Source organism: Protopterus annectens, chromosome 4.part0 (assembly GCF_019279795.1).
Source record: "Protopterus annectens isolate FY-2018-M chromosome 4.part0, PAN1.0, whole genome shotgun sequence".
Lineage (NCBI taxonomy): Eukaryota > Metazoa > Chordata > Ceratodontiformes > Protopteridae > Protopterus > Protopterus annectens.
The window spans coordinates 10,802,305-10,821,128 of NC_056733.1; the positions used below are offsets into that span (position 1 = coordinate 10,802,305).

Genomic DNA, 18,824 nt, shown 5'->3' on the forward strand with positions numbered 1-18,824 from the left:
AAAATCCTGCAAGCTCTGGGGTTCATGGCATCTTGCATTCTACTCATTCCATATGCCAGACTGTATATGAAAAAACTTCAGCGGTACCTAAAAAGCCTTTCGTGTCAACAGTCTGAAGACCTGGAAACTCTCATACCCATGATACCTTACCTCAAAAGATTTTCTTTGGTGGGTAGAAGCATGCTCCCACAACAAGGAACTACCCTTTCTCACCACCCCCTGCCACCCAGACCCTCACCACAGATGCATCAGACTATGCCTGGGGTGCACACCTGGATGGCAGATGCATACAGGGCCAATGGAGCCCACAGCAAATCCATCTGCACATCAACCAAAAAGAGGTGATAGCGGTCCAGCATGCCTTGATAGCTTTCAAGCCCCTTCCCTCCCCAGGGTCTGATCAAAACAGGCAACACCACTGTGATGTGGTATATCAACAAACAGGGAGGGACTCACTCCAACCCTCCTATGCAGGGCTGCCATGACCCTTTGGCACACAGCCTCTGCCATGCCAACTGCACCTGTTAGCAAAATACCTGCCAGATTTTCTAAACTCTCTGGCAGACCACTTAAGCAGAAATCTTCTGGACCCACATGAGTGTCAGCTCAACAGAAGAGCATTCACCCTAATAACTCAGAAAATGGGGTACCCCAAAGGCTGAACTTTTGCCTCCCAAACCAACCATCAGCTCATCAAATTCTGCATCAGGGAGCATCACTGCATGTCTTGGAATGTGGATGCCCTGTCCTTCCCTTGGGTCAGTCTATCATTCTCTGCTTTTCCTCCAGTACCTTTCATCCCCAGGGTACTCCTCAAAATAAAGGAGGAAAAACCAAGGACAAATCTTATAGCTCTAGACGGGCCTTGCCAGCACTGGTACTCACTGCTGCGCAGCCTGTCCCCACTACCACCATGGCATCTTCCTCAGATTCCAAACCTCCTAACCCAGAGGTAAGGGGAATTCATGCATCCCCAATTGCAGACACTCAGTTTGGCAGCTTGGCTTATTCCCTTACCCCGAATCAATCTGCCAACCTCAGTAAACAGGTTCTAGATGTTAGCCATGAGGCCAGACTCCCTAGCACTAGAAAGTCTTATGCTGACAAATGGAAAAGGTTCTGCACCTGGATCCATGCTAAGGGAGCCAATATGGCACATCCCCTCCCTCACATCCTGGATTACTTGGCCTTTCTTTCTCCTCTATAAAAATTCATGCCTCTGCTATTTCTGCTCATTTCCCCACTGAACAGCCCCTTTTCTCCCACCCATTGATTAAACCGTTCCTAAGAGGGGCTAGCAGCTTGAGGCCACCCAGAAGGGCACTGACCCCAGCTTGGGACCTTAACTTTGTATTGGAAAAGCTCACCCTGCCCCTTTCGAATCAGCTTCTTTTGCAGAGCTAAAATTTCTCTCTTGGAAGACCACGTCCCTTCTGGCCATCACTTCAGCCAGCAGGGTCTCCGAGCTACAAGCACTCATGGCTGTAGAGCCCTTCATCATCTTCCATGCTGACAGGATTACCTCAGGACTAACCCATCCTTCATGCCCAAAGTGGTGTCCAGTGTTGGCTCTCAACCAATCCATTCATTTGCCCACCTTTTCCCTAAGCCACAGTAGAAGGGGGAAAGGATCCTGCACTCTCTAGATGTGCACAGACAACTCAGATTCTATCTAGACAGGACTAAATCCTTCAGAAAGTCTGATCAATTGCTGGTTAGCTTTGCTGCAGGGGCAGAGGGCAAAGCCATCTCCAAACACAATTTCCAAATGGATAGCACGCTGCATCCATTTCCTCTACAAGCAACATGGAAAGCCTGCCTCTAAGGGGGTCAGGACTCACTCTGCCAGAGCAGCCTCCACCTCTGCAGCTTTCCTCAGAGGAGTCTCCACCAGGGACATCCTGGAGGCCGCCACCTGGACATCTGTTCACACTTTTACCAAACATTACCACCTGGCTATCTTCTCCAAATCCATGGCAGGGTTTGCCTCTGCAGTCTTGCAGGGCATCCTAGTCCGCCCCTAGTCTCCTTGACTGACTCCACCCTTTTTCTCAGCTTTGGGAATCAACCCAAATGTGATGACTGCAACAATGAAACACAAAGAACATAGTACAGTTGTGTACACTTCCATAAATGTAGATGTTCGAGTGTATTCACTGTTGCAGTCGGTTTCCTGCCCTCCAGCCCCCTCTTCTTTCTCCTCTTTCCTTGCAAGGGACATTTTGGTATTTACTTTCTACTGGTGAGGTTCTTCCACCAGTACCTGGCTTGCCACTTGGAGGCTCCTGACAGGGTAAGACAAACTGATGTAATGGCGTCAGCTACCTTACTTTATAGTACTGACGACCTGATGTCAGTCCTGAAGCGACCGCAACCAACGCAAAAATACAAGGCCTCTGGTGTTCGGGCCAGCCGAGGGCTACTCTGGCAGGGATAACCCAAATGTGATGCCTGCAACAGTGAATACACTCTAACATCTACATTTATGGTAAGTGTACATGTACACAACTGTACTTTTCTTTGACTGCCTCCACCCATTTCCTCAGCTTTGGGAATCAACCCAAATGTGATGACTGCAACAATGAAACACAAAGAACATAGTACAGTTGTGTGCACTTACCATAAATGTAGATGTCCGAGTGTATTCGCTGTTGCAGTCCTGGTTTCCCTCCCTCCATCCCCCTTATTCTCTTTCCTTACAAGGGACATATTGGTATTTACTTTCTATTGGTGGGGTTCTTCCACCAGAACCTGGTTCCTACTTGGGGGGCCTCTGACAGGTTAGGGCAAGAAAAACTGATGTAATGGAGTTTGCTGCCTTACTTTATACTCCAGCAACCGACGCAGAAATACTAAGCCTCTGGCATTCGGGCCAGCCGAGGGCTACCCTTGCAGGGATAACCCAAATGTGATGACTGCAACAGTGAATACACTCTAACATCTACATTTATGGTAAGTGTACACAACTGTACTTTGTCTCCACTGGATTTTACCTTGTGGGCAGTATGCTCTCTCTCTAAAGCCATTTTTACTGTCCCCTTGCCCCTGGGGTCTTATTTCATGTAAGTTTGTCTAAAGGTTTTATCAGATATCGGTTTTCCTTTTTGTTGAATGTTGTCAGAATTTATGGAAATCTTTCGGTATCAGCAGTTTTGTTTTAAAGTTGTATTCTTTCTTTGGCAGACTCAAGGTTCCATCAGACTGTACTACAGAACTGAACCATCATGCATATTTATTCTTGCAAAGTGTGTTCGATAAACATGATCTGGTAAGATTTTTTACTTGATTTCATATTAAATACATTAGAGAAATTAATTGGGTGGTGTGTACTTTTTTGCCTGTTTTGTATATATTTGAGTAAGTTTTGTATTAACCAAGAAGATATGTCAGTAAATGTAGTCTTGATAACTGCACAATAACCTTGCGACTATAAAGTCATGTAAAAATGCAGTATTAGCTTGCACCTTGGAAAGGACATGCATTTATTTTTATCCCCTGTCCAGGATGAGGTGTAGGGGCTCATCTTACCTGCACCTATTCGGCCCATTTAGTGGGTGGGAGCTGGACATCCTAGGCAGGGTGAAGGCCGTATAGCTCAAGAATTTCAGTCATTTCATATGTGCAAGTCAAGTGGTAGGTAGTGGACCAGCTTGTTGCGTAGAGGAGCACATCCCCCATTAGCAGCTCTTCCAAATGTCACTGTGTGCTGCCATCCGAGGGGGAAGTGTGCCTCAGTATGCTGAATTCCCCTTAGGTTACTGTGCAGCTGCTGTCAGCACTGTGGGTGGAGTAGGCCTGAGCTCCAGGAAGTGGAACCCCTGGTGCACCTGCTTAGCGTTACCATTGTGGTGTGATCCACAACTGCTCGCTTCAGATGGTGTCTTTCCTCTTTATCACATAGATTAGATAATGCTCTAATGTATGGTTAAGTAATGCAAATGTTCAGCCAAGATAGAAACTTGGTGGTGTTGATCCGGAAAGCTGTCAAGTAACGAGTACAGCAAAGACCCTAGAAGCAAAGCTGATGTTGGTAAGGGTTGCTTAGCGCAAAAGTATACCAATGGACTTGTCTGCTGAAGAAAGTAGGGTACTTGCCCTGTCCACTGAATGGTGACAAGACACTATTTTTCACACTGTTGGGTGTAAAGGAGAGTAATATGATGTGTAGGCTCTCAGGGTTTCCTAGGTGTTTGTGATTACATTGTCACATTTGGGTGTAATCTGTGATGCAACGGTGTCATAGGCTGTGTACAGTAAGTGACCAGGAAAGTACTGATAGATCTTTTGCTCCAACTAACCCCGACATTGGGTATCTCTTAACTAGGTACAACAATTAAACTGTGTACTACAGTTATCAGTGTCTATTGGAACTGTTTCAGTAGCCAGTGCACCCCCCCAAACAAATATATATGCACGTGCGCGCGCACACACTGTAGAGCAGTATTTGTACATTCATGATGGGTGACTTAAATCCAGGTTTCTTGATCTTCATTCAGCAGCATAATTATCACACCTTATGGAATGTCAGCCTTCATTTAGTTTGTCTGTTCATGTTCTGGTGGTACATTATGATGTTAATGTAAGGCCGTAACAGCTAACTTAATAGCTCTCTTGAGAGGAGTCTTTTAGTGGGGCATGCTGCTTCATTGGACTTTTTTATTGCAATACCATTGTTCTCTTGCTACAATGAGTCGGTGCCCATCCAGAATTAATTTCTCCATTTTGCACCCATTGAGTACTGACATAGGCAGTAACTCCCTGTCATCCTGCACACCATCTTAAGCAGGTGATTGTAGAAGGAATGAAGCAGTCCTGTCTTGGCAGGATTTTTGTTGTCTTTTTGATTTTCTGGCATAGTACACTTTTCTGTGATAAGACTATAGAGGAAGATAGGCCATTACCTCCTGTTCTATGATTGATCGGTTGCTGTTTGTTGAGATTTGTATTTGCAGACACTTTGAGCTGCTTGCTAGAAAAATTTGGATGCCCCTTATATCCAAAAGTATGATTACATATGTGCAGACTCTTACCGGGAATGTTTCTGAGTACCTGTACCATTTAGTGTTTAGCAGTGATGTCTTCCTGTATGATTTATAACCTTTCCTTTGTATAGGAAAGTGAAAGTAAATGAAATAAAACGTATATAAAGTTGTACGTTTTAAATGGCTGAAGGTTTAATCGCCAGCTGAGCTTTCATAAGGAGGTTCTATGGATTATTATTTTTTTTAATTTAAGATGTGCCTGAGATCTGGTGTCATAGTAGAAGTGGACTCTGTCTTACTTTTCAAGAAATTAAAACAAGCACACCACTTGGTAGAGCAGTTACTGGTTATAGTAGCAACTGTCAAGATGGCTGCTTTGTCACTAAATCAAAACATATAGCATCTGTAATGCTGTATGTTCACAGGCATCACTTAAAAAAATGATAATTTGCAATCCAAGTTTTTTCTCTCTGCAAATTATTTTGGGGGTGGCTGATGAGGCTGCACTTCAGGATGAAGTGAGATTAGCTTAACAGTCACTTCAGGGACCCATCTTCCAAGATGTAATCAGCAAATGTAGTCTCCACTGGATATTTGTAGATGGATGAATGAGTTTCCAGTAAATGAAAACTGATGAAAGTTTGGTGCACTCTGCTTATCTTCAGTCATCATTTCATTTGTGCTTGCTTTGTGTTCTGCTACTTCTGCAGTAAGGTACAGCTGAAGAACTCTTACATCTATAAGCAAGAGTGACAGACCAAATCATGCACCGTCTGTAAATGTTTTGAGAGACAGTATGTGGACATTGTTTGGCTACCACATGCATGAAGGGTCTAAATGTTTGAATACCTGTTAGTCTTGAGAAGCCTAGGCTCCATAATGAAAATGGATAGTCCCAATAAATGCTATGCATCATGGGACCTTGGCCTGTACATTTTACATTATTTTGGGGATTTTAGAGCTCAGTTGTCCCTTGCATGCTACTGCAAACTTTGCGGCATTTACAATGTTTGGAGCTTGTTATAGGAGACTTTTGAAGTTAGCTGCATGTTTACCCCAACTGGCTGGCTGTTTTTTGATAGTCTTCCCACCAGCTGTCGTAGTAGTTTTCACTTGGGGATCTTTATCAGATATGCAAGAGCCTGCATTGACTTGCTGCTGAAACAGAAGAGAGAAGTCTTGTTATAGAGTAGGGATCTCTCTTCCTGAGTGCAGATGTTTTAAATGCATGTGTGAGACTTGATAACACATTGGCCACTTTGGTGCTTTTCAGCATTATCCATGCAGTTGTGATGAGCAGGGTACAGTCATAAATGCTGACACATAAATGGAATGCAAGTTTGCTGAGAACTTCTTTTTGTAGTTTTTATATAAAAACGCTTGGCAGACTTTTCTTTAAAATAAATTGTGAGGTGTGCATGAATTAGTGCTTTGCTTAGATACCCCCTACACAAACACACACACATACTTTAATCCTACCTGTGAAGGACGGTCATGTAACTTTTGATCAGAAACATAATGGGTAATGGGGTAATGCTGCAGAGGCTGAAATTGTCAGTGACAGGCAGTATTAAACAGTGCTAGCCCCTGGGTGTTACACCATGGAAGCAAAAACAATAATGTTAACTGAGATACTGGTGTTTGATAATTTTGATGGAAGAAATAATTTTGGTCATTGTTTCTCAGAGATGTTGATGTACTCACTATTTAACTTTTGTTCATTTCTGAGTTAAAAAAATGAACAGTTATTCCAAGTTCTTTAAATTAAAATACATGTACATGTATATATATTTTTTTTTTGCTAGGACCGTGATTGTGCTTTGTCACCTGATGAGTTGAAAGACTTGTTTAAAGTTTTCCCATACATACCTTGGGGTCCTGATGTTAACAGCACTGTTTGTACGAATGACCATGGCTGGATTACATACCAAGGTTATTTGTCTCAGTGGACGTAAGTATGTTTTCTGGTCTCCATTTATATTGCTGTATGTGAATGACTTTTTTGATAAGCAGGAGCAACTCCAGCTGGTGCATAGAAAATGTAGCCTTTAGAAAATGAAGTTTTCTGTTTGTGTATGCCATCAGGTGATATGGTATTACTGTCCATGAGGGGAAGGATGTACGGTTTTGAAGACAAGTCTTACAAGACTGTTACTTGTTTGTTTATTGACATTTGTTTGCTGGGAAAGTCCAACTGGGCAGAGGTGCCATTTTTCAGTGGAGGCCCAGGGAAAAAAGCTCCAAGGTAACATATTTAATGCAATTAATATTTACAATAATTTTATAATGCAGTTTCAGTGAATACATAGTATAGTAGTCAGTATAATAAAATTTGTATTGATTATTACAAACAATATGCAAGCTTTGCATTGAGAATTTGCAGATGGAAGAGAGGTGTGTACGATAGGTAGAAGTAATTTAAGAATTATATTAGAGTGAAGTATTAGAGGGGATAAGCAAGTTTAAGTGTTAATAGAAAAGTAGAGATGGAATGGTAATTTGGTTATGCTAAATTAGAAGTAGGTACATCAATTTAAGTAATACAATAAGTAAAGAAGTATTAGATGATTAGCAGGTTAAGTGATTTAGTGCTTTAAAGGGAGTAATAAAGAGGTGATGAAGGATGTTGGGAAAAGCTCTATACCAGCGAGGAGCAGGGGCAAAGACAGGAAGTAGAGAGGAAATATTTTATTAATGCTTTAAAAAGATGGTGCGAGAGAGACCTGACTGATATAGGAATTTTACTTCAAGTTCTCGCTACATTATTGGAATAGACACTGACCCCAGCAGCCATTTTACTTTACCAGACTTCTTGTAGCAAGTATTGTAGCACACAAAAGTGCTACCAGCACTAAATGTTCTACAAGGAAACAGTTCCAGTACTTACTATCAATGCCCACCCCTCCAGGCATGTCTAAAGGTCAATTCCCTGTGCTTTCTCTTATTAGCCTGGTGAACTTGGTCATCCTGAGGCATTGTAGCAACTGCCTCATGTACACTGACAACCCTCTCCTCTTACTTCCCAACACTCAGACATGCGAGAGATGCACTTATATATCCAAATTGGAAGCCACACACTGTCCAGCCAAGCCTGGAATAGCTGGTCAGGAGGAGGTGGTCAACACTTGCACCACACAACATGGAACACGCAGCCCTCCAGAACATACACCAGCACTGCCTTCACATAAAAACACAAATCTCACACCCACCTTCGAGGAGGCTCTCAATAAAAATCTACCCAAGCAGCAGAGACCTCCAAGGCAGAAACGCACTCAACCAACACAACACTAACCACGAGACACACAACTCTCCTAAACAGTGTGCCACTCAACCAAGGCAAAACAGCATGCCCAGCTCACTAGTCATAGGTGACTCGACAGTGAGGCACACTGATGTCCCACTCACTAGGTTGAATAAGGAGAAAGTACCAGTCAGCTGCCTGTCGGCTGCCAGGATCTGTCACATAATGCACACAGTCAGGCCCCTCAACAACAGGTACAAACATGACTCTGTCATTGTACATGTGGATGTGAATGATCTGAGACGTACCTCCCTGGACTACATGAAAAGAGACATGGAGGAGCTCTAGGACTAATGTAGCCTAGGTGGGTATGACCCTAGCCCTGAGCAGCATCCTATCATCACCCAGAATTATACCACAGTACAAGCAGAAAAGGATTGATTTCAACAATTAGCTAAGTTTCTGGTGTCATTCTAAGGGGATCCAGTATCTGTCTGCCTGGGATGACATGATTGACTGACCTCGATGCTTTGCCAGAAATGGCCTGCATCTGTCAACCCTGGACTTCCGGATACTGGCCAAGGCTCTTGTCACCCCTATAGTGCCTTTTTTAGGCGGTGTTCCAAAGACCAGATTACCACTGTAACAGCTACAAACAAATGCAATCTGAAGGTCATGCTGCCCAATACTAGAAGTCTAAATATCAAAATGCACTTGCTCGAAGCATTCCTTAAAATGGAGAACATCGACATTTGTGCTGTAACAAGAGACCTGGTTCAAGGCAGCAGAAAGCACCCCTGCATTACCAGGCTATAATTTATTCCACACCTTTCGGCCCCAGAACTTGGACCGAAGCTCCAAAGACGGTGGAGTTTCCATATTCATGAAGGATAAGCACACCTCCAGACTGGTAGCCCAACATAATGCATCAGAGATGCTTCAGGTGCAGCTAACATTGGGTAAGACGGCGATTCAGGTCGTAGCCTGCTATAGGTCCACAACCATGTCCCCAAGACTCACTCCACGTTCATAAGCACCCTGGAGAATATTAGGGTCCACCCTAGCACTGTCTTACAAGGTGACTTCAACTAACCCTCCATTAACTGGGAAAACTACTCATGTACCAATACACTTGCCAAACGTTTCCTGGAGTTCATTAATTCCAATGCCCTGGACCAGCTCGTTCTTACTCCCACTAGAGGTAGCAACATTCTTGACGTGGCCATTACTAACATGGGCGACCGTTGCTCTACACCAATAGTAAGCTCCTCCCTGGTTAGATCCAACCACAAACTAATCACCTTGGAAATCCACATCCCTCCCACACCCCCCACACCCCCTGCAAAAGTAACCACCATGAAAAACTTCTCCAAAGCTAACTTTGGGCTCATAAAGACTGGCTAACTTCACGGCACCCATGCAAATAGAGAATAATTGTATGACTGGTGAATCATACACTAGTGCACTGTAGAAACACATACAAAAATGCATGGATCTCACCATACCCAGTAGAACCAAGACATTCTCCTCCAAAACAAGGAAGCCAATCTGGTGGTCCCCTGCCATAAACTAACTCTATAACAGAAAGTGGAAACTGATGTGGAATAAGATGAAGTCCAAAGACTGGAAAAACTCTCATCAGCCTCAACAAAATTTTGAGATCCCTCATCAGATCCTCTAAAGCTAGCTATGAAAACAGAATTGCAGCCAATAGTAAAGGCAACCACAAGGCCTTCTATAGTTATGTAAATAATCTCCATGGCAATACCCAGATTAGCTCTGAGCTACTGCACAATGGTACCTCCTATACAGAGCCAACAGATATTGCCAGCATACTGGCTGACAGATTCAGTGCCATCTTTACCCCCCCCCCAAAAGGAGCAATCACAATACCATTAGACTGCCAGGCACCCAGTATTACTGCTGCACAGGTTAAAACAGCACTGTTCAAGGCCAAGAATACAGCTTCTGTGGGACCTGACAATATCCCTGGCTGTGTTCTACATGAACTACAGAGTGAACTGGCACCTCACCTGTGTGCACTGTTCAATCACAGCCTCACTTCAGCCTTTGTCCCTACTGAATGGCATAATGCTACAGTCACTCCTCTCCACAAAGGAGGAGCAACTACAGACCCTGGAAACTATCGCCCCATTAGCCTGACGAGCTTGATAGGCAGAGCTATGGAACACATCATCATCATGGACCTTATAAACCAGGATATAGAGAATCTCCAAACTCTGGATCCCACACAGTTTGGTTTTGTGAAGGGTAGATCATGCCTGCTCAACTTGGTTGACTTCTTTGAGTCAGTCAGCAGAGCTGTGGATGAAGGCAAGGGGGGTTCATACAGCCTACCTTGATCTGGTCAAGGCTTTTGATACCATTCCCAACTCAGGAATACTAGAAAAACTCACTAAGCTAGGCATCAGCCCCTATATCACTAGGTGGGTTGTAAACTGGCTCACAGATAGAACCCTCAGTGTGAAAGTAGCTGACTCCAAGTCAGACTGCTGGCTAGTCATGAGTGCAGTCCCACAGGGTTCGGTCCTAGGTCCTCTCCTGTTTGGTATCTACTTCTCTGAAGTCCAGGCCAACACTAAGGGACTCTGGCTGACAAAGTTCGCAGACGATTGCAAGTTGGGAGCTATTATTAACCCCCCAAGTAATGTTGACATCCTACAGAATGGCCTCACTGAGACCAATGACTGGTGTCAGAACCATGGCCTTAAGCTCAATGCCAAAAAATGTTGTCATCCCCTTTGGGAAAAACCTGGTTCCCATGAATTACCACATTGATGGTAGTCCACTGAACACAGAAGGCCTGATAAGAGATCTGGGAACATAGGTTGACAGCAACCTCTCTTTTGATCACCACATTGCCACTGTGGTCAGAAAGTCCTGTGTGGCACATCTCATTACTAAGGGTTTTGCATCCAGGAAGAAAGAGGTTATTGTCTCCCACTACTCTTCCCTCATTAGGCCAATCATTGGCATGTACCTTACTAGCCACCTGCAACAATTGGAGAGGCCGCAGAAGTACCTCACAGAGGATCCTAGGCCTTAAACACTTGTCCTATAAGGACAGACTCAAAAAAAAAACTCCAACTATTCTCGGTCTCATATCACCTACTTGGAGGCAATCTCTGCTCGATTTAAAACACCCTGTCTGACCCAACTCTGTTAGAAATGCTACATCTAAAGAAATCCCAATCCCTCTGCACCACTCTCTCCAGAGACCTCAACCTCATTGCCACAATTAACAGAACATGCTGGAGGGACAGGCACATAACCCAGAGACTGCCCATGCTCTGGAATAGACTTCCCATACATGTCAAGCAGAGCACCTCACTGACCCTCTTCAAGAGAAATTTTGATGAGTGGATGGGAAACAGAAAATTCATCCCGGGGATAACTCCAGTGGCTCTACTCGACAGAGGCACTGGGAACTAAGGTCGAGTGGCACTATGCCAGGGTAATCCTATGGCTATGCTTGTAAAAGTCCCAGGGCCATTAGCTGAGTACACACCCATGAAACCTCTTTTTGGCTTGTAGATAAGCAGTTGTTTATCATTTGAATGAAAGGGACCAGTTGTTAGTACTGGAGTATGGGGCTAATCTCTGTGCAGGCAAATGGGGTATAGATGATTTTGTGATTAAGATGAGCTGGGTTAGTATGAGCTGTGTATAAGATAGGTGGTGGAGAAGTTCAAGCCAGTTAAATGTTTTTAGTGCTAAATGGTGGGTATAGTTAGTCATTTTTTGACAACTTTGTTTATAGCATTGTTCAAGTTTAGAACCAAGTAAAGCTTGTAGGTTGGTCATGATGGGGGCTCCTTATAGAAGAGTGTGTATAAGAGGTAAGTGGTAGCTAGAGTTACCTTAGCAGAGCTTGTAAGGAATTTCTTTACTCTATGAAGGGTACCTAATTTTTGATGAGTTTTCTTGATGCTGATGTAGATCTCTAAATCAAATTTATGATTGTCATTCTAAGTAGTTTCTTATATGAGGTAACTTCCATCATGGCATTTAAGGAGTAAAGTTTTTTTCCCCATGGAAATGGGATTTTGGAGGAAAAAGAGAAGTAATTCAGTTTTTGAAGATTTTAGTAGCTAGTGATTTGTACTGTTATCAGTTTTCAGGAGAGTTGAAAGCTTCTTTAGTAATTCTGTGAAGAATGTATGAGGTTATATGAAGGGCATATTAGGGTAGAATCATCAGCGTATTGTGTGAGGAAAGCTTGCAGAGAGGAATTGTGTAGATAGTGAATGTATTGAAGAGTAGAAGGTTGAGACTAGAGCCCTGTGGCACACCAGTATTATCAGAAAGGGAGAAAAGGTTGAGAGCCATTTAACAGACTGGTATCTATCGGTTAAGTACAGATAGACCACCTAAGACTCCTGTTCTTCCAAAGGCTTTACATTTCAGCGTGTCACTGGTCTTCTGTGTCCCTGCTTGACAGAGGTACTGTAAACTAACCTTAAAAGGGCTACCTTCTGTGACCTACTATACAGAGGCACAGTCAACTAATCCAAAAGGGTGGCGAAAGCCAAACACATTCTGGCTAGGCTTATAAATGCCCTAGGGCAGATAGCCTAGTATCAACCTATGAACCTATGTCAGAGCTGTTTCTTGCTGGAGCAGTTGAATACTGCTTCACATTCTGCTACTTTACTTTTCCCAGTCATTTTTCATCTATGCTAGAACTGCTAGAATCACTGTCAGGATTTTATTTTTATTTTGTTGTATGAGGATTGGAGACCAAATGTGCTAATGATGGAGTTGAAGACATTCTAGTAATAGAACAAGAGGGAACTGTGTCTAATTAGTAGCAGCTTGATTTCCCTTCAGATTTGTTTTGAGAGAGAACTGTAGCTGTCTGAGTGTCTGTTGTGTTTTACTTTTCTTGATTTCAGCCTCCCTGCATTGACATTTCAGCGTAAAAATTAGAGGGTAACAGGATGATCGGGTACAAAGATCAGCTAAGTCTGCTATTCTACCCTTAGGGTTTTTTAGTGCAGCATTAACTCCTATTCAGTCCTCTCGCATCAGTTGCTAAAATCTGTGGCATGTCAGCTGTGACTTATTGCAAATAAAAGAAGTGGGATAATATAGCATGCATATGAATGTAATAAGTCAGTAGGGAAGTGTTCTTGCATTTTTTTGTATTCTGCATACTATGCAGATGTTCAGCACAGCAGCACTCAAGAGAATACTGTACAAAAAGTCAAGACTGTCAGTAAAGAAATGTGTACCAGTGCCTCTGGCGCCTACCAATTGAAGGCTGTATGTTGGTCCCCCATTTCAGATTTCATTATGAAGCTTTAAGGTGGTGACAGCAGGGTTATCAGCTGCAGAATGCACCTTGGAAATTTTATTACAGCTCAGTATTGAATATGAAGCAACCATCTTGGCTTGAAAAGCATGGCATTGTCGTTATGACATTTTGCAAGTGTTTTTTTTTTTTCTGGTGCAATGTGTAGGATTTCTAACTTGTATTATAACAATAAAAATAATAATAGGTTTGTTTTCATTTATATAAACATTTACTTGCCTGGGTAGTAAGTGATGGGTTTAATAAAGATGCATTTAAAAAAAAAAAAAAGTAGGAATTATATAATTTATGTAATATTGCTTAGGTTATAGGATATATAGCAATATATGTAAAGTATGTTTTTTATGTTAATATAGTTTGATAACTTTTATATGAATGTAAATGTGCCTATGTCACAGCAGGTAATTCAATAAAGGTGTTTGAAAATAAAAATATGTCCTGGATATTAGTTTATCCCACCTTTTGAGCAGAGGTCAAGCAATCCCCGGGTGGAAGCCTAGGATAGTGCCAGGCTGACAACAAAAGCCATATGAAATGCTGGATTTACATCTTGCATAAAAGGTTGTGACACTTCCTTGAATGCAGTTAGTGAAAGAGTTATAGTAAAATACTTTGGTACAAAACATAGTCAGGAATGTCAGTCTGTCTTGAAGAACTTCAGTGCATCTCCAGTGTGATTTACACAACTAGACTGCCTTTGTAAGTACATGGCATGTAGACTTCACTTTGTACACACAAAATGTTTTTGCTGCTAGTCTGTTGAGACATTAATGCACATATCTTCTGGCTGTTTGCTTCAGACAGCTTGCAAGCAGTGGTTTTGACAGCCTCTAGGTGGAAAAAGGATGTAGTGACAGACTCACAGCAAAAGCCGTCTGAAATAGATTTGTTAGTTTTATATAAGAGGACATATGAAATTTTCCTGAGACATTTTACTGTAAAAAAGTGGGTAAATTTAATATGATGTGTGGATGCAAATTGCATACTTACTGATCCAGAAGAATATGCCCCTTCTAAGAGGCCGCACCACCTTCTGCCAAGTCATCACATAACTATGACGACTGCATTGCTGTTTAACAGCTAACTGTGTCCCTTGATAGTTATTTAGAAGTGATCCTGTAACTGCTCATTCAATGTCACCTGCCCTCAAAAAAGTGTCCTTAATACCTCTGTGTCTCTGAGAAGAAAACTGCCACAGTAACATCTTTCCACTTGCTGCTGTTAGAGAGATACTGCCTTCCAAGCCACATCACTTTTATTGAACAGCGATTATGTAACCATTGTGCATCTTTGCATGCAGAGTTCCTCTTCACCTGCCCCCCCCCCCCAAAAAAAAAAAACACACACACCTTCTGCATACACATCTGATGTTTGATTGTGAGGAAAGTGGAAGAAACAATGACCACAGTCATTTATTTCACTCCTGTTACTGTTGGTCACACATGTCCCATTTCCGCCCAAACTAATCGTATCAACAAGGAAATTTGTGGCATAGTGGTCTTTGTTAATGAATTTCAGCTTGTATTTCATACACCTACACTGTCCCTAGATTAGCCAGATCGCAAAACTGTCCAATGTTTTCTCACACACCCTGCCTACCTGTTCCTCCAAAGGATAGCTACCTTCTGTGCATTCATGTGATGTTAGGCTGTGAAAAATGTTAAAAAAAATTATCACAGTAATGTATTTTCACTTGTAATTCTCAGTTGTACATACTATTATGCTTGATTTTGTACTGCTCTGGCTGAATATCTTCTGCAGTATAAAGCCAAAACGTTTTGCAATCATTATGCCATAAAGCTGCCCATATGTTTCGGTGTCTTAAAGCAGTATGTAGAAGAAAACCTTCATCAAGTTTGTCCACCTGGTGATGTTTGGTTGCCTATTTTAGCATTGTGGGACGAATGCTTCTATAACACAGTTTTAGAAACAGATGCTTTTAAACATGCATGGCATTGAATGAGTTTTGTTTGCAGGTGTATGTTGGGTGAAGCAACGTAGCAGCAACAGTTGTTTAGAATAACCACTTTTGAATGTAGTGGTTATGTGAGTTGTAGGGAAGTCTCCAGTTTGCAGACAAGTATCATAAGTATGGTATTGACAGTTGTACCATTTTTCGGAAATGAGATTTGTCAGTTTTTACAGAGCTCTGATTGATAGGTTTGCAGGTGGATCCAAGTGTATAGCTTGTGACCAACACAGGGAAACTGTCATGGAGGCCCTTGTTATCTGTGGAGCTGAGGTGAAGTTGATGTCAAATGAAATTGAGCTCAGAGGCTGAGTATACAGAGTTGATGGGAGGGCTTCTTTTGGATTATTGCTGACATGAGGGAAAATGCCTTTAGGGCCTTTTTAGAAACGAAAACTTGGACTTGTGAGATCATGTTGTGTATATGTATTACCTGTGTTGCTGGTGATATTGATCTGTTGAACAAATCTGTCATATATGTTTTCCTTTTTGTCAGAATCGGACATTATTTTTTTATATATACAATTGACCATCCTTTTGTAAGCATTCAGCTTGCCGTTATGATTGTGATAAATGGAGTACGGCAGATAGAAAAATCTTATTTTCTACAAGAGTCAATATTGTTTTCTTGATGTTTCATTTGTGGTGTGCAAAAGTGCTTTCAGATGTGTCATTGTTGATGTACGGTGCTGTTTTATTTGCCAGTTGGTAAAGGATGACTTATTGTTGCAAGGTCTCTTGTAATGTATTGATTACACCAGTAAATAACTAAACATTAAAATTTACTGTCATTCAAGAGGAAAGCAGTAAAACTTCAGGACTTGAAAAGGTTTGCCTTATTTTATAATGTTACAGTTAGAGACAGTGACAGTAAGATCATGCTTAACATGTATGTTTGTGTAGTTATAATTGCATGTTCTATACTGGTGTATTATTGACCTGTTTTGTTGCTCATTGTTTAAGAAATGAGCATATTTTTTTGTTTTTCAGTGCTACTGCTGTAAATTGTGTATTTTATACTTGATTTTTCTGTAAAGAAATGGAATAGTGGTGGAGGTACAAACTATATTTTTGTGAAAACCGTTGAATTACATCAGTCATATAGTTAAAAATGCCCTTCTTTCCTGCAAGTCCCATTTTTTATATAGTTAGCTTCTACATCAATGCCAGTGATGAATGGCATTTCCAGGAAACTTCATTTTAGATTTCTTTAAAGGCTTCTGTATGTTTTAATTAGTAAATGCTTGCGAGTTATTTTCCTATGTGGCCTTAAAGTCAATATTTGATCTCTAGTGGCCTCTATTAAAGAAGAGCTCAAATTGTTTTGGCTGTACAGTGCTAAATTATGTAATATGTGATCTTGCTTGACTTGACAGATTTACAGGGGTTACCATTCGGAACTTCTCATGGTGTTAGTCAGGTAGAAAATTTTTTCTGTCTGCCTATGCGTGGGAACCCTGCACATTGTGTTTTTCAACCAGGGTGGTGTATTCCATATGTGAACCAACATGACCAAATTAAGTGCTGTCAGTCTCTCTCAAACTTTGGGAAAGAACAAGAATTATCATACAAGTTTAAAGGTCTTGATAGAAGATGTAATTCCTTTTCTTTTGGTTGGGTTCTTTTTGCCAAGTATGCATTAGTCAAAAAGGGTAAGTGTGGAAGCAGTGTATTGTTGGGCTTTACAGATTAACTTTTTTTTTTTGTTTTTAGGTTGACTACATACCTGGATATACAGAGGTGCCTTGAATATTTGGGCTATTTAGGATATTCCATCCTTACAGAACAGGAGTCTCAAGCTGCAGCTCTAACAGGTGAGTTTGTATCTTTGACTCGTGGATGATGGTTGCTGCTGAAGAAAATCTGTTCAATTCCCCCATAAAATTATTTGCTTGTTGTACTTCAGCTGTATTCCATAAATTCTGTTCTGTAGAATTAATGTTGAAGTCTTGGATGTGGACTGATATAACTGCTGACACAGCTACAAGACACAGATCTTGGAGGCAAGGTCAGTCTTCACTGAAGATTCACCTTGAGCGGGTTCTCTGGCACTCGCACAGTATTTGAGAGATTAATGGCAAGCTTTGTATGTGTATGGACCTGAGAGTGGCACACAATGTAGCCTGCAATACAGGCCTAAGGACTGGTTTTCTTATGTGCGCTAGGTAGCTACAGAGAATCCCTATATATTTTAATGTTTAACTTCTTTTTTTTGGTTTTATTTTTCAAGAGGAGAATGTGCACTCCCTTCTGAACTTCCTTCACTTCTATTGCCTGGTGTTTTGCCATTATCCCTTCATCTTTAACCTTTTGAAGCCTACGCTCAATGCAGTATTTACAACTGGGATATCCTGCTGAGGATAGCTGAACATCTGACCAGCATACCAATGCCTTTACACCTTCCAGGCACTATATTATCAGATGTACATCATACATCAGAAATGTAATGTGCACATGTGATATACAAGCGCATAATCCTCAGTACTACTTTGCTGCCAGTCTGAACGCTATCTTGAATTCTTTCTACAAGACATCTGCCTAGTAGGTTCAACTACCAAGCCTGCAAAAGATAAATGCCCTATTGGGGTCTCTCTCTTCTTCCTCTTTCATCCTTTGGGGATCTGTGGTAGAGGTATTAGTTCCACTTGCAGACTGTTCCTGAGGACATCAACACTAAATTATCGGTTTCTCCTTCGCGCAACCAGGATCTCTTTGGCATTACAGCTGCTGAGCTGCTTAAGACTCTAAGGCAAGGATAAAGTTTTATGCAGGATCCGGAAAAAATCTTTTTCTCTCGTTCTAGAAAAATATCTAAGCTTTCCTTTGTCTGTAGGCAACCTAGACTGTTTTCTAGAGGTAAGCTGGCCTTTAAGAGCGTTTTTCCTGATGAGCTGGGTACTACAGGTCAAACACCTGCTTTCCGTGACAAAATCTGCTTCTGTTTGACATTCATCTACTTCTACCTCTCAGCCAGATTTCTCTGTCACTCTAGTTGACCTCTTTTCCTGTTTGGTAACAGCTCACCACAGACACTTGGGTGCTTTCCGTTATCCAAAAAAGTTATTTTATGGCTTGAAAGTCACTTCCCACATTTTCTGGCCTTCCTCAATCACCTTTTTGCCAGCTACCTTTTTACTTTGGTTCTTCAGGCTCTTTTGGTACAGGAGCCATCCAGACTGTTCCACCTTCTCAGCATAACAGGGGTTTTCCTGGTTCCCAGGAAGGAGGGGTCCTGGAGGTTTGATAGAGATCTCTCATTTTTCAGCACTTTTTTCGAAGTTTCTTCCTTCTGGATGT

General features: G+C 41.8%; 1 protein-coding gene across 3 annotated transcripts in view; it reads left to right on the top strand.

Annotated features, from left to right (window-relative positions):
- The window catches only part of RHOT1 (ras homolog family member T1), a 1,470,459-nt gene that overhangs the window by 759,902 nt on the left and 691,733 nt on the right, over nt 1-18,824 (top strand). For all 3 annotated transcript variants that reach the window (XM_044068049.1, XM_044068050.1, XM_044068051.1), the window contains exons 12-14: nt 3,184-3,268; nt 6,788-6,933; nt 17,241-17,341. In XM_044068049.1, the coding sequence (XP_043923984.1) occupies nt 3,184-3,268; nt 6,788-6,933; nt 17,241-17,341 (332 nt within the window). The remainder of the gene's footprint in view (nt 1-3,183; nt 3,269-6,787; nt 6,934-17,240; nt 17,342-18,824) is intronic.